Source organism: Patiria miniata, unplaced genomic scaffold (assembly GCF_015706575.1).
Source record: "Patiria miniata isolate m_02_andy unplaced genomic scaffold, ASM1570657v1 HiC_scaffold_11, whole genome shotgun sequence".
Classification (NCBI taxonomy): Eukaryota; Metazoa; Echinodermata; class Asteroidea; order Valvatida; family Asterinidae; genus Patiria; species Patiria miniata.
This window is the reverse complement of record NW_024037049.1, coordinates 2,384,776-2,402,349: the sequence shown is the minus strand read 5'-3', so window position 1 is coordinate 2,402,349 and position 17,574 is coordinate 2,384,776. Positions and strand designations below refer to the sequence as shown.

Below are 17,574 nucleotides of genomic sequence, written 5' to 3'. Positions count from 1 at the left end.
GTGTGTCGCTTTGTCTGTCTGTATTTTGCTTATGTCCAGAACCGGGCACTGTATTAAGTTGAAAATAGGCAGGTGTATTGCTCAGGCCAAAAAAATAATAGTTCTGCTTCCGTTACCCTACCTACCCTATTTTCACAGCCCATATCCTAATTTTGTTTTTTTTTAGGGGGGGGAATGAGGAAAAAACCCAGAAAATTATCAATTTCTTCCTTTACCCTTGACTACGCGCAGACACCTCAATATGATTGTACACACAAAAAATTGGCCCCCCCCCCATTTTTTTTGAAGTTGTTTGGATCAGCGGTTCTCAAAGAAGCTGGAAAAAATCAGCATTTTCACAGGCCTAGACCATACAAACGTGTACATGTTTGTATATACAGTCAAATCTCGTTAATACGAGCACGGGTTAGACAAGATTTCGGTTAAGATGAGCATATTTCGTCAGTCCCGACCGAAGTGTGCATATTACTATGAGGGAAAAATTGCATAGTACGAGCTTGGGTGATATGAGACGACGGTTCAGACAAGCACTTTTTGCGGTCTGGCAAGTGCAAATCTATTGTTATCTGTCTATTTCCATGCGCATTTAGGAAAACAACTTGTATCAACGAACCTATTCAGTTTTAATTGGCACCAGCGCTGCGGTTTTTATTCCACTAGTACACAATTCGCGGTAACACCATGTGGTAATAACTTCTGCTTAGAAGATATTTAGTTCTGAAAAGAACTTGTCCTGCTTATTATCAACTTTGCTAAGTAGTTTTTTGGTTCTGATAAGAACAGTCCTGGTGTAAGTTCTAACCGAAATTGTCTTTGGTCTCAACGTTTCGACTAGCCTGCTCTAGTCATCGTCAGTCTCTCCTCTCCTCTATTTTGGTTAGGTGCACTGACAAGTGTCCGTACCAACTAACTGTATAAGAACTGCCAGCATGCCAGAGTGATTGCACAGGTTTCACTTGCAGTATTTTTCTAAAATATTGATTGGGATTTTTGTCTGTTTCCTTTGCAAGTTTTCGTTCATTCATGGAGGTGGGAACACATTTCTGTTTCATTGTATGATCAGTGGTGGAGAGCTGAATTTTGTGATCTTTTTATCAAAATAGTCAATATCTTGGGAATAGAGTATACGTGCAAATTAAGTAAAATGTTCACAGTTACTAGTCAATAAGATGTACTTTATCCCTATGTTTATTTATGGAATAGAGCAAGCCACATATTTTTAAAAATGTTTTTTTTCTAATTCAGTCACTTTCTTTTTGACGCACCCTGTTACAACTGATAATGTAGTAACCAACGGATAATGTATCACCAACCGATAATGTCACACAAATTGACCGATACTGTATCACTAACCGATAATGTAACAGAAATTGACCGATAGTGTGGTAAAAATGTACTACACTATTAGTCGATTGTTGTTACATTATCGGTCTTAACCGATAATGTAACAAATATTGACCGATAGTTTGGTAACATTTACTACACTATCGGTCTTAACCGATAATGTAACAAATATTGACCGATGGTTTGGTAACATTTACTACACTATCGGTCAATTTCTGTTACATTATCGGTATACAGTATCGGTCAATTTGTGTGACATTATCAGTTGGTGATACATTATCCGTTGGTTACTACATTATCAGTTGTAACACTCCCTGTAGGCCTATAGCGCTTTATACCAAAGGTCTCGAAGCGCTTCATAATCATTACCCCTGTGCATCGGGCCATGAGACCAGATTGCACTGGAGCTTGAGATCATGGGTGGATTGCAATAACCGGTCTTAAAGCTGTCTATGCGCATTAGACAGTCTAAAAGCTCTGGCTGTCAGTCAGTCTATAAGTAAGACCATTGCAATGACACAGTTTAAGTAGTAAAACAGTCTTAAAATAGTTAGCCTGGGTTGGGCTAAAACGGTCTATAGTTGGGATTTTTGGAATTCACTGTTGTGTTGAATTATTCTTTCCCAAAATATTTTTTCCCAGTTGATGAGTGTTTGATGATTAAATCTTTAAAAAGCAGAACACTGCTCGGAGGGAAATTCTCTGGGATAGAAGGGATCTTCTGGAAAAATGTAATGACACTGAGTTGTACTGCAAATACAATTTTCTCAACATAAAATTTCGGAATTGACATTTGATATCGCATGATATGAATCACACAAACCTTAAAAAATAAATGTGCAGTCCCTCCAGTATTTGCCCGTAACCATGGAATGTTTGTTTGTGAATCATTACTCTAAGCGGGCTTAGTAAAGACCAGCTTATTGCAATGGGCTAAGTTTGGTGTCTTAACCAAGACCGTCTAAGAACAATAGCTGGCTAAAATTGGACTGGTTTAGCCAGCCGACTAAGACTGCGTTATTGCAATCCGCCCCAGCACATTTGGTATCTACCCATGTGAACCCATTTGTACTCCTGGCTGGAGACTGTTTTACCCAAGAACACAAGCACCATTTTCCCCATCGGGGTTCAAACCCATGTACCACGGCACTTGAGTCGAAAACACTGTGACCAGTGGACCACAGCGCTCCACAAAGCTATAATTTATGAACAAATGTACGAGGAATTACAAAGAGCATTTGCACAGTGTTTTTTTCTTTAACCAAATAATGTTTTGAAGGGTGATTTCTTTCATATTTGTGACAGGGGGATAATGGACGAATACTTTATGTGTCTAAAGATGATGGTAAGACGTGGAGCCCTACACAGCTTCCAGTTGTCACCAGTGACCGGGTAAGGAAAGAAACAGAATTACTATGGATAGTTTACTGACGCTATTTTTATTTAGCCTCTGATAAAGTCAGGTGAGTTTCTGCAGGGAATTTGAAATGAATATCTGGGCACTGTCGTGTAACTTCATTGATCAATCAAATTAAAAGGTTGTAACTTCAAAATAAAAAAAAATTACCAGATTTCAATTCATCTGACAATTGAACGGAGTAAAGAAATCTCATTTGAGACCTACTTCCATAAAAATTAAAAATGCCAAAATTATAAGAAAACAAAATTTATTAACTTTTTCCAAGTTTCACAGAAGCATGTCTCATTTGGTTACTACATTGTTTGTAAATGGACTTGAAAATAGTTTCTAACTGTCAAGGATTATTTTACTATGTCAAAGATTACTTGAAGATTGAGCCAACTATAGTGGACCGCACTCTATATGGTTTGTCAGCAGACCATGTTACAAGTGTGTGACGGAGTCAATGCTGGCACCTCATGGTTGAACATCACTGTCTGCTACATGCGTAGTGATATACATGTATTTTGTATATTGAAAGTTAGTTTTACAGTTTACACTCTCGAGGGTAAAAGTCTTTTGTGAAGCTCAAAATGCAATCACACAGGAAATCTTTACATTGGCTAAGTGACTTAAGTGCTTGGCAGTGGCTTTGATGTGTAGCCTGTATGTACTTTGGTTCACAATGGATACATTGTATAAAACATACTGAACATGCGTAATGCAATGCCGATGCCTCAAATCTCTCTGTTTTGGTTTGTTTTCGATTGATGCAATCAATGACCTTCCTCCGACCTGGTCTCCTATTTAGGGGTTACTTGCACTTAAGCAAGAGAAATCAGTGAGCCAGGAACTGTGAATCTCAGAATCGGGGGTGGGGAGGGTCTCTTGTCAAACTGCATTAAATACCGGTAGTAGCCTTGATGGTTTAAGGAAGGCGTGATTGTCCATTTTGTCAATTTTGTCCATTTTGAGTATTAGGGTCAATACAAACAAATGAGCAACTATCACCTGGGGTCAGTGTTGTAGGATATGTAGTGTTGCATGTTATGGATATTCTTTTGTTGCATTTCAAATTAATGTATTGATGACCATTGAAATCAGGCATGAATTACAGGTGGCTCATGTCCTCTATTACTTGTATTGTGTATTGTTCCGAGCCACTCTCCCTCTTTTGGCTCTTGGAATTGGTGCTGTGGATAAGTGAACGATCCACAGCAGTTATCATCTTGTTAAAAGTACAAAGTAAACTTGTGTTGTTAATGTAAGGGTCTACTTCACTCAACTTACCTGTAGAGCAATCTACTTATGCATATTCCCTATACCGGCAGGTATTTTACGCTAAGAGTTTAATACAATAGCGCCCTCAGGTGCCCTACCCATAATACCCCCCATCATTTTCTCTTAGCGGCAGTCGGGTATGACATATAAAAATCAGGGTTTTTTATATCGCTTTTTTATACCCTGCGCTTTTAAGAGAAGTAATTGATTAAAAAAGTGTATTGTAGAGTATATTTTCGTTTTATTGATTGATTAGTTCATAGTTATGAAGCGTTTGGAGAGGACTGGTCTGTCACAAGCCGGGGGGAATTCCTCTCCCATGGGACGGATCAAGTTCTATCTGGCTATGAGGGACCATTCTTGTCATCAGATTTGTTCCGTTGTTCCTTTGGACCCCCGTTGTTCAGTCTTCACAGTCTTCAGTCACCGGTCACGGCTGGGTGGCCTGTGAACAAGGGACATACTGCACACAGTTAGCTGTGCTCTGGAGTCCCTACCTGCGGTGAATTCTTCACAATCGTCGTTCATTGGTCACGGTTGGGTGGCCCAAGCACAACGAGATACCACACGTGGTTGATTGTACACCGGAAGCCCGGCCTACAGCGAGCGCTTTACATGCGTCGCCCGTGGGCCATACAGGTTGGGAGGACCAGAGACAACAACGGCCCGATTCGATTCTCCCTCATACCTCGGGTACTGACCAAGTTGGAGCAAGAGGTCTGCAAGGTTCTCCTTATCGCCCCCTTTTGGCCTCGCCGGCCATGGTTCCCAAGACTCATCAAACTCTTGGTTCACCGACCAGTCATTCTTCTGCAGAGAACGGACATGCTGTTCCAGCCCAGCTCGGGTTTTCTTCACCTGGCTCCAGGGGATCTTCACCTGACGTGCTGGGTACTATCATGCAGCCCCTCCGCACAGCAGGCCTTTCTGAATGAGCTGCAGCCATTGTAGCCTGCAGCCAACAAGCATCTACCAGGACAATTTGTGACAGTAGACTACGCCATTTTACAGATGGTGTAAAAGCAGATCTCTGCATCCCTCAGATACTTCTGTAGGGGAGATTTCAGACTTTCTGGTATACTTCTTTGAAAGTAACCTTACTACGGTCACCGTTAAGAATTATCATTCTGCTATAGCAGCTATTCATGGAGGCTTTTCGGATGGTTCCTCAGTGTCAGACAATCAAACTATCAGCCAACTCCCCGGGGGATGTTTGTTTCGTGCCCCCCCCCCCCCATGTGTAGGCTATTACCAGCATGGGATCTCTTTAGCGTTTTAGGCCATTCCAATTTTATTGTTTTACGGATTTCTAAGGTGCTGAGAAGGGTTGTCAGGCAGGAAAAAAAAAAAAAAATTTGCCCCAGATGACATGTACATGTTTTGTTTTATATGTTGAAACAATTTAATTGTACAGACAGGTTCACTTCTTTAAAACTTCAATGAAAGAGTTCAATTAAATATAAATAAATATTGCACACTCTGCTTAAAATTTTAAAATCACTAAGAGTAAAGTGATTTGGTTTTAGACTAGGGCTATACTGATTTTAACTGCTTCACAGAAAGTGGCACAAAATGGGTTTCTTGGCTTTGCCGTTATTCAAACATATCTCTGGATTTACAAAAGCAATCCCAATGAAAAAAACGGTATTCTCAAGCTAAATCTATTACCTTGAAGATTTTGTAAACATCCTCAGAAAATTTTGGTTGTAAATTAGCAAAAATGGAGGGGTTTACATGCACCATTTTTCAGGACGCCCTGTATATCAGATTTTGTTTGAAGACAATTTGAAAAATGTGGGGTTTTTTTTTCAGATGACCAATTGCCCTGTTATATAAGGGTATTGCACCAGTAGATTTAGGAAAACAAATTTGGAAAATAGTGAATATCCGATTTAGGGAATTAGTGAAAATCCAATTCCCCCCCCCAAAAAAGTCAACATTTGCTGAATTCAAACCGTTACCATGGAAACTTGACGTTAAAATAATATTCACAATTATTATTTCTAGGCATGCTAGGGAAGGCCTATAAAAAGTATTATTTACATTGTCATGATTGTCATGATTGTCATGGGAAAAAAGAAATAACACTGACAGTGACAGCAAACAAAACAATACCAGAATAAAATCTGAACAAAACATAAATCCCCTAATGAAATAATTTATATTTGAAAAATTAGTGTTAAAGTGATTTGAAAGACGTGTCTGATATATTGACTCAGAGAATCTATAAAAGTCAATGGCCATGCCATTGGGAATTAGGCCTACAGCAAGTATATCTGCCAAGCTAGTGTCACGGCGCCCAGCTGTCAAAATGTTTTGATTGCATTTGCAGTTCAACATTCTACAATAATCATGGAAAGATCCTTTGTAAACTATCATGAGTACCAAAAATAATAAGCACTTCAAATGAAGTGCTAGGCATTTTGTTAGAAAAGTTATGAAACCCTCTTCTAACCTGATGTTTTCGGCTCTTTGACTTTGCCACCGATGACAAACATCGTGACTGCATCAACACACATTTTTTCGCTCGTACCCCCCGCCCTGCCAACAGGACGCTGGGATACTCTGATGAATTCATGCTCTGATTGGTTGGATTTTGCGTGACCAGTGATCTGAGCGTCATCAAGGTCATGACTCTGCAAGGTTTGAAACGGCCTTTAAGACTGATTCATTACTCTTTTATTCCAGTTTAGAGATGTTATTTTATTTTTTGAAAAGCGTAATAATGTAGGAAAGTCTGTAAAACTTATCTGTGTTTTAAATTTACGATTCCCTTCACTTGCTCAGGCTCCGTTTCGAATCACGAACGGTCGGATTGCATTATGCGACGCTCAAAATTTTGTCCACATGGTCCGCAATGAAACAGAAATCACATCTGATATGGAACGTGTGCATTTCTATGGGAAGTTTTCGGATAGCATTTGCACATATTGTCTAACTGCGGTTTTGAACAGCTGCAGCCAGATGCTTTATACATAGGTCATAGGCCATTTCCTTCACAAGATTCTGTGAAGCTCATCAGAGTATCCCAGCGCCCTGTTTGCAGGGCGGGGGTATGAGCGAACACACATTTTGTGCAGTGCTGTACTAATAGTCGGCTCCCGATTACATCGCGTATTCAGCAAACGCGAATGTATACTGGGAACTTGACCACAAATTGGTGTAAAAAGTTCCCGGATGGCAGAATTTGATGACGCTGTTCGAAACACATCATTTTTAAAAGGGATGTTCGCATGGCTTTCTTTCAAAAATCACCCTAAATCAAAGATAAATTTGAAGTTTAAACATCACTTTTCAAAATGTAATATTCTTTTTGTCGCCATTTTGGTAACTCTTGGCCGTTTTTTTTTTCTTTTCGTTTGACCCCTCAAAATATTAACCCACCCCTTTTCATACCCTGTATTTTCACAATGGTACGACCTTCTAGCTAGCTACAATCCCGGCCAAAATGGTTGGGACACTTGGAAATAACCTTAGCCTCCAACGGTCACCAACTCCCCCGCTCCCCGGTCAATGTTGTTCTCTCCAGCGGATGGAGCACACACCGCACAATGAGAGACAACATTGAGCGGGGGCTGGGGGGTTGGGGGCCCAGCGAGATTTGGCCAAGATTGTCTTATTTTTTTCATTTTTCAAAATATGCATGACATGCCGTTTGGGGAGCTGTTTTCTTGAGTTTTGTTTCCAAAATATGAAATGGCGGCCGAAGGTTGAATGAAAGAACACATATTTAGGCCTGATAATAATGATTGATAGTAAAACAAAAATGGAAATTTAAAAATACAAATGTTCCAATGATTTAAAATCACAACTTTATTGTTGCGTGCATCGTAACGGTTCGCCATGACGGTTTAACATGCCATTTTGGCAACAACTGTACAAAATACAGTTTGTGTTTAACTTGAAAGGCTCATTATTATACACAGACAATATACAATCCTTGTCAATTTGTTTGTATTCACTCATTCCGTTAATTTGCCGAAAAATCCATCGGTGATCCATCCAAACCAAAATATAAAGGAATTGAGTGACTGCTTATTATATAATTTACAGTGGTGAACCGTGGTTACACTATGGTTTGGATGGATTTTTCGTCCAAATGAGGGATTAAAATCAAATTGAAGAAGACGATACATTGTTTGTGTATCCAATACGGCTTTCACGTTGAACACAATCTGTATTTTGTAAAAATATCGGCCAAAATGACATGGTGCACCGTCATGGTGAATCGTGTGCATTGACCATGTTACCAGCGCGCGCGTGTGTGTATTATTATTTGAGCGCATACTACGCGCAATATCCAAATCCAATATCAAGGCTATTGTACATTCAGACAATCCCGGCCAAAATGCTTGGGACACTTGGAAATAACCTTAGCCTCCAACGGTCACCAACTCCCCCGCTCCCCCGGTCAATGTTGTTCTCTCCAGCGGATGGAGCACACACCGCGCAATGAGAGACAACATTGACCGGGGCTGGGGGGTTGGGGGCCCAGCGAGATTTTGCCAGGATTGTAGCTAGCTCGGCACGGCTGTAGCAAACATGAGGATTCTTCTCGGTAAAAAGAGTGGCCATCGCCCGCGTGTGTGGAAACCCAGAAGTTAATTATTCTTCGCTCTTTCTTACTTAGTAACTCCATTAATTCTGCCTAGGTATTGAATTTAAACTTTCACAGATGAGAGATAAGATATTAGAATGGACTGAAAAAAGTGTTATTGGGTTGTTGTTTTTTTGACATTATTCGGATCAATGTTCCATATCCGTCGCCGGGGAAACAAACTGGATCAATGTTCCATATCCGTCGCCGGGGGAAAAAAAAGAAAATAAATTAACTGTGTTTCAGATTCCCCCCCCCCCATTTTTCAGCAATTTAGGTTACCGAAAGTAACTTGTACAATAAACTAACCGTTAAACCATGAATAGCAGTAGACCTGTGTTTGCCAAGTTTCAAGGATTTCGTCAAAATACATGCATTGTGACAAAATCTCATACTTCCTGCATAAAAACAATCTATTTTGTGAAAACGCTTCTTCAACATTTTGTTTTTATTCCTTGAAATGATCAACATACAGGTAGGTCGCATCTTTACTCCATAGTCGTTTAAAGGAAATCCGTCAATTCAACATGACCTTTTTTGGTCAAATTTATGAACATGACGAAAGTCAAAATGTTTTTTTCGCTGTAGCACAGTTAGGTGCCTGACTCAACCAGTGTGCCGTAACATTGTTTGTAACTATTAACTGGATGGGTTTATCTCTGTATGGTCACACTGTATGTGGTCAACTGTTGATCGATCATCCCGCTGTCAGCTCAACGCTATATGTGTATTGTGTGCGTACATACGTACAATCGTGTACAATGCGAGGTGGTTTGTACAGTGAATATTGGGTTTGTTTGCACGCGATGTGTGCACACTTCTGTCTACAAAGGGAACGAGATACACCCCAACGTTGGTAGCGTGTTTCTGTCACCACCACCCTTCCCCTTCCCCCTCTCCCACGCCCAGTTGTTATTAATATAAGCCATGGTAGGGCCAATAAACTTCCTACTTGGCCTAACATGGCTATAATTGTTTGAATGGATAGTTAATTGTTTAATGGATAACTGTAGGTGATAAGAGAGAGCTATAATTCTTTTATTCAGTATATGTGGCAAACAAAACATGCTAAATTCTTTTGTAACAATTTACCAAGATTAAACACTGATGCAAAGGACTTGAAAATATGTGACATCTTGTAACATAATCAAAATATGATTTTACAAAATCATTGACATAGTCCAATTTTAATAAAACTTTTGGACTGTATTTTCTTTATTTGCATTTTGATAGAAGTTTGTATTAGTTGAAGTAATTTTTGATTTGTTAGTGTTTTTAAGAAATTTAAGAATATGTAAAGCTCATTTGAACATATTTTGTAGAATCTGCACTTCAGAAATGAATAGATTATTACTAATTTATTTTACAAAAAGTGTACTTTATTTATTTATTTAGTTAATTTACTTATAATTTTGGTTCAGAGAGGGGTTTCAGTTGGCATCGGGGCTTAAAAAAGTGTATTTTTCTTGGGTCTGAAGCCAATTATCAGGACGGTTTGAAGTGAAAACCATGGAAATGAAATATGTTACATGAACATTTACATTTCCTGATCTGATATCATAATATACATGTAGTAAGTCTAAATGGAACAGTTTTACAGAAATAACCTTTTAAAAGCAGACTGTCTTTTCTTTTACATGTACATTGTAATTTATCAATTGTTTAACAATACTGGTCTTGTCTTTCTTTCAGTTCTTTTCTGTGTTGGACATGAATGAAGGGATGCTATTCATGCATGTTGATGATGAAGGAGGTAGGGTCTTTTGATACTTCTGTGCTTTATAATGACTGTACAGCACAACTCCTGTTACACCCCATTAACTTTATACTGTTAAAATTGAACATTTCCTCACAAATTTGGTGAAAAAAAAAGGAACAAAATTATTTGTAGGCATTGTGTTTGCTGTAGTATCAGTTCATCATTTTGTAATACCATGTAGTTTAAAGCATCAAATATTACAAGGTTTCAGAATAAATTGTAGATGTAGATCTTCACATATAACAATCACCGACCACAAGTGTGCTCCATGCCGTTTGTATGTTTGTCCTTTCATAGCCAGATTTCTGTTGGCGACCTCTTGCCTATTTTCAGATTTTCTCCAAAAGCCACTTGCATCTCTGCAAACTTAAGCTCGATACTTGACACAAGTAATCGCAACTACATGCCAAAAATCAATTGTTGCATATTTTATTTTAAAAAAATGACTCAATAATGCTGTCAATTGAAAGTTAGTTCATAAAGTTTGACTGTCTGAACCGAAATGCTATTTGGATGGACTTGAGCTGCTCTAAATATATGTTGCTTTGGCTTGAGTCTAGAACGCTTTAAAACTTTAAAACTATAGTTAAAATGACCACAATAGCATCCCATTGAGAAATACACCACAATCCATGATCACAGTTTTATAATCAAACTGTTTCAACAATCGAATCAGGGTTTTCAAGTTCCTGTACTGGCGTATTTGTGAATATAAACCAAAGTTTAAACTCCTGCAGTCACTTACATGTACAGTCCCCTTGAGGTTATTTTTAATTTAAATGGGAATTTTTAACATTGAAAATTGGTTATTTGACTTTGAAAATCAACTTTGTTAAAGTATTTTTTTTGCTTGTTTATTCCATGAAGTATTGGCTTCATTAACCCTAACCCCTTGGGTATCTTTACAAGAAAGTATCGTGAATCCGCCAAAATCCACCTATTGTGTCATGCACAAAAATGTTGGTGTAGGTGACTGCTCAGTATGGAGGTATCCTGAATCCATCAAAATCTTGCAGAATGCCCTACCGCTAGGCTTGCAATCCTCAGTCCATAAAATCCCCCTGCTTTCAATATGAAGGTATTGGTATCCTGAATCCGCCGAAATACTCCAAAACAGGGATATGGATTTTGATGGATTCAGTGTGGTTGGGGTTAAAGAAGATTAAAATTAATTCCTTGACTTTATTTCCATCTCAGGCAAAAAGTACAAATACAATGTTTATAGTATGTATTACATAAACATGACAAAGTATTAAGTAAACTAAATTTCATTGAGTTAAGAAAATATGAAGCAGGGAATGTAGGGGACCCCGCAAGGCTTGTCAGAGCGGATGATCAACAGTTTTCTATGCCGAAATTGTCTGCAGTCATTATTCTAAACATGTATGCATTAGGATCAGCTTGATGCTCTCATTTTGGTTCTGACAAATGTTGGTTCTAAAAGACCTGGTTGTGAGAGTGGTTTATATCACAGCACCCTTGCAAACAAACATGATCATTATTCATGTGGTGTCATTCGCAAACCTTATTCCTAGCTTCTTATGTCCGCATTTTATGTTTATTCTTCCTTACTCAGACACAGGTTCTGGAACTCTGTATACATCTGATGCTGATGGAATTGTGTTCTCTGTATCTCTCAAGAAACACTTGGTAAGGCATACACTCTCAAATAAATTTTTACAGAGATTGTCTGTTACAGAATATTGTAAAGTTGAATTGTGACAATCTAAAATCGAGGAACATCTTTCATCTCTGTTTCTATTTGTAATTACTAGTTTGATTTCCTACAAACCGACTGGTGTATGAGTCTAGTGTACTGGATAATGACACACAGCAGCTGGTGTAACTGCATTTAGTCTGCAAATGAACAGATATTTTCCTCAGCTGATGCAACCAAGCCCACACCTATTACAGTTTCTATGAAAATGCACCTGTTTCTTAAATCTTCCAAAAATGAACTCACATATGAAACATATTAAATATAACAATCGCCCTGATCATTTTGGCTTGTCCTTTGTACAGACAGAAAACTCACAACTCAGAGAAACTCACCACTGCGGTGCATTCAAAAAGTGGTCATGTTATCTGACACGATATGTTGTGACTAGCCTTTAAACTGTGCTTAAGTTTATCTGCATCTGGTTGAAATAACTCATTATTGGTCGTTACCCTTGTTGTCTCGTAAAAAAAAATTTAAAAATATTTTATATCTTCTGTTGCTACTTTGTTTTAGTTTGCTGAGGGTTCTGCCACAACTGATTTTTACCGTGTAGCATCTATGCGTGGTGTGTACATGGCAAGCCAGGTTGGTGATGATCTATCCATTCATACAAATATTACATTTGATCGTGGTGGCATCTGGCATCCTGTGAAGGCTCCTAAAGGCTCCAAGTGTAAAAACTCAGCAACAGTGAGTACATGTATGCATGTTACATTGATGTTGCATGGACAATATGAATGCATTTTCGACATACACACTTGAAGTGCATCAGATAGGACAAACTGGAAAACAGTGGCAATTTGGCACTTCCCCATAATTGTAACACAAGGATTTGAAGGTTTGCATCTTGTGAAATCAGCATTAAGAGTAAGTTTGTTGTTGCACTATGTGACAAGAAACATGTTTGGTATGTTTGTGTGGTACTGAAAAGAACGAACTTGTGAAAGCACATTGTTTCAGACTGTATGCTGTGCCTGTTTTGAGGAGAGGAAAGAGATTTCTCCTCACATGGTACATCCACAGACGTACTCATGTAGATGTAATCCATACCACTTTCTATGCCCTTGGGTGTTAATGACACCTGAAGTATAGCCAAGGGTGCCAATTGCACCTGAGGAATCACTAGAATTCCAATTGTATTTAACATGCAGGAACTTATTCAGTCAGGTTTTGAGTACAATACTAAAAGCAACATTAGTTGCGAGCAAGGAAGTAAATTCTTCCGTCATTCAAATTCTGGTCACAATTCCACCATTTGGGTACTATTAAATGTCATACAATGTACATAATTCCAACTCCAACACAATATCAAGTGTCAAGAGACAATCCAAATCCAACTTTAAAGTCACTTAAAAATGCAATTGCCAATTTGACCACATTCTAAGGAAATCTGGATCGAATCTCGCAATCAAACACAATTAACTAACTGTCTTCACATCTAAAAACAACTTATTGTCATACAAACTGAAAAAGAATGAACTTGTAAACACAGATCATTTATACAATTAACACATCAAGTGGTCACTTATATATAAAATATTTATGATACATTCAAAATGTGAGAAATGGTACACCCAAATTGTGAGATATTGTATTCTCAAGATACAATAATGATTCAGCATGCAATGAACATTGATTGTATAAATTGCCAGTGTCGCACTAACATGTTCTTGTCAGGCACATAATTAAAGTATTGTGTGTGTGTGTGGGGGGGGGGGGGCCTGGGGATTGGACTGGACTGGACACCATCTTCCTCTAGGGGATACTGTTTGAAGTAGATGATCATGGGTGCTATCGGCCTATAGGCATCCGGGCACATTTGCAGATGGACTCACCATGTTGCCGACAGCAAAAAAAAAAAAAAAAAAACCATTAAGGGGGATGTCACACTTCCCGTCCAGCGACAATCGTGCATCCCATTTCCGATTTCACATTTTTAATCCATTTTCGCAGTTCCAATTTTGCTATCAGCACCCCAATTTTACGTTTAAAATCTCTAGCCTTTTGCACTCTGCCAGTCTGCACCCACCTCCCCTCCCCTTGATTACACAACTGGTTCTTGTCTGAGCCACACTCCAAAAGCCTCACAGAACTGCATTAACTGTAGAGATGGCTTATTTGATGAAATAAACTGCCAAGATGGCTGCATCAACATGCACATCACTTTTACATCAGTCTCTAGTGATTTGCTTACACAAGCTCATTACCATACTTAAATACCCCGTTGCAAGATACTGCATTATCTCATACTACAAGTTCACTCAAACAACTCACTAAATTCCACTATTACACAAGGGCCAAATGACAACATTTAATAGCCAATGCACATGCGACTTTAGGTACCAGTTACTAACAATAACAATCATGGCACAGAGTTATAGGTCGGATAGGGAATTAAAATTTAGCTATACTCTGCTGTAACAATTATCAGTTTGGGATGCATGGACTGCGAGTTAATTCCTGTCCAAAAGATCAAAATCATTATGTTTGAAAGGAAATGGATAAAGACCTCTAAAACCCTTCCCAGCAAGTTGAGGGACATTTACAGCTTTTTGTTATTTTTATTTTTCATTAAACAATTGAGTGAAAAGTAATGTCATAGTTTTGTAAACAATCCACTAGAGCTCTAGTCAGTAGATTCTGCAACTGATTTCCTCTGTTTTTGCTTATTCTGATATTAGTCGTGTAGCTTGCAGATCCATAATCGTTACAGCCAGATTAAAGGGGTGAATGCGCCATCAAGCCCACTCAGTCAGTCAAGTGCTGTTGGACTTATTTTGGCTCATGGTAAGTAAACAAAATCCTAAAATACAATAACATTGCTTCTACCCCTGAGAGATTGTAAGCTTTTTAGACATTTCCAGCTTTTGTTTTAGAGGTTTTTTCCCCTTTCTTTTCTGAATGTTCTGCAACTTTGCCCATAGTTGCTTAAATATATCGGCTAAGTCTACTTCACTACAATTGCATATTCCCTTTACTGGCAGGTTCCCTTCACTAAGTTTTCACAATAGTACCCCCATATGACTAGCCATACGATATGACTAGTCATGCTGCGCCTGGCAGGTGGCCGCGCCTGCCTGGTCATCCAACTGAGCGGTTGCAAGAACCATTAGAAATGCAATTCTCACCTATTGACCTCTGGAATTGGAATGTCCGTACTTTGCTGGACAGAGACGATAGACCAGAACACCAGACAGCACTCATCGCCAGGATGCTTGATCGCTTTCAAATAAACATTGCAGCTCTGAGCGAAATGAGGTTCGCTGGTGAAACACAGCTAGAAGAAGTTCAGGGAGGCTACATCTTCCACTGCCCTTCCAAGAACCTGTGGCGTAGGGTTTGCCATTCGCACAAACCTTGTGAAATGCCCTGATAGCCTTCCTCATGGGATAAATGACAGATTGACGACCTTGTGTCTTAAGCTCGATAAGGACTTGTTTGCCACAATGTTCAGCTGCTACGGTATTTCTTTACAGTGACTAATCCTGATGATGTTAAGGAAGCGTTTTATGATGAGCTTTTTCATATCATTTGTGAAGTCAACCGAAAAGACAAACTCATCATCCTTGGTGATTTCAATTCCCGTGTGGGAGTGGACTATGCCCCATGGTCGAGAGTACTTGGACACCATGGCACTGGCAAGTGCAACTCCAACGGTCTGCTTCTGCTGTTTCTCTGTGTTCAGCATGAATTGTCCATCACTCTCTTTCCACATGCAAACAAATACAAGACCACGTGGATGGCACATGTTGGAATATGCCATGGTGTGATCGTTCGCCAAGGAGACAGACGCAATGTGAACATCCCAGCAGCATGACAGGAGCTGAGTGTTTGCCCGATCACCGACTAGTGCGAAGCTAGATGAACATTCAGCTTGCTCCTAAGCCTCATACAGCGAGGCAGAAACCAGTCAAGAAATTCAACATTGCCCACCTCTGTGTCGCCAAGAACATAATACAGGCAAAAATCTGAGAGACCCTTCAATACACAGAACCCACTGGTGAAAATGTGGAGGAAGAATGGTCGATCTTCAGAGATTTGCTATACGATAGTGCTGCAGCCGAACCGCCGAACCGCCGAACCGAACTAAAAATAGCCGAACTTGGCCTTCCGAACTGAACCGAACCGAACCCGAACCAAACCGAACCCAAATGTCCAAATTGCATATTCCCTTTACTGGCAGGTTCCTTTCTATTAGAGTTTTCGCAATAGTACCCCCATATGACTAGCCATACTATATGACTAGTCATGCTGCACCTGCCAGCATTTTCAATTTTTTCACCGTATCAGAATTAAAAAAACCCAACTTTTTATGGAGTCTGAAACCTTTCCCATGTTCAGAATAAGTTCTTAATTTTCGCAATATATTTTTTTTTCGTAATATAATGAATACGAAAAACGATGTAATCTCCCAAAAGAGGGTGAAACACCCCTTTACAAAATTAATGGATCCGTCCACAATATGAATATTCATGGATCGCGAATCGAAAAGTTATTATTTTTTTTACTGTAGCTACTATTTGCAAGCTTGTTGTTATAATAATCATGATTTCATAAGTTTGGCACAGTAAAAGGACCTGTTTGTTAAAACAAAACTATTCGGCAATTATTGCCACGAGACAAGTTTTTAGTGCTCATCAGGGCATGCTCAGACGGGACGGAACTCTTCGGGAAAACCCGTCGGCACGTGTGGGAAAATTTTATGGCGATCGTGTAGCGTAGGGCCTCTGTTTTGTTTTGATCAAATTAGAGTCAAATTGCTAAATAAATCACCTTTATAATCAAAAGCAGACTTCTCAATTCTAATGACACCCGTTTTGCAATTTTGAACAGTTTCTTGAGGTAGAAATCATGATTGTCGTGCGCAGTTTGCACCTTGCGATTCAGCGCACCGTACTTGCTCACTCATGGTACCTCGCGCGGTGAATGCCATCTTTATTTTCGGGTTGCGTGTTGTGTCGCCGCGCTGTTATTGTCATTTTACCCCCAAATTTCCCTAAAAAAAATCATGCCCTCCATCTATGACATACCTGTTTATTGAGAACCAACTTCTTTCATCTGTCTCATAATTTTAAAGTAGATTTTGTTCCCTTAAGTTAGGAGTCGGGCCCTACACTACACGATCGCCAATTTTATCATAGTTGCCGGGCCGGATAGGGCTGCGATAGGTAACCCTCTAGCAATTTACGATGTTCATTTCTCAACGTCATCAAGTCAAATTATAACGGAATATTGTTAACGCAATAAAAATAAGATTCATCCTTCAACTTGTGTTGAATAGCATGTGGAAATTGCGGGGCCTATTTCTGTCAGACGTGCGCGGTACACACGTGTTTGTTCGAACAGGGGAACGGCCTACCGGTATGTATATGCTTTTTATTGTATTAACCTAATACATTGTATGATGTACATTATGTATACACTTCCGAAGCCGAACCGAACCGAAGTTTGGAGAAAAAAAATCGAACTGCAAC

The 17,574-nt window shown here is 39.2% G+C and overlaps 1 protein-coding gene across 1 annotated transcript in view; it reads left to right on the top strand.

Moving 5' to 3' along the window:
- Nucleotides 1–2,649: 2,649 nt before the first annotated feature.
- The window catches only part of LOC119741058 (sortilin-like), a gene marked incomplete at its 5' end in the record, with an annotated part of 45,989 nt that continues 31,064 nt past the window's right edge, over nt 2,650–17,574 (top strand). The window contains 5 exon segments of the mRNA XM_038216696.1: nt 2,650–2,736; nt 10,314–10,374; nt 11,957–12,030; nt 12,614–12,790; nt 14,782–14,887. Of these exon segments, the coding sequence (XP_038072624.1) occupies nt 2,650–2,736; nt 10,314–10,374; nt 11,957–12,030; nt 12,614–12,790; nt 14,782–14,887 (505 nt within the window).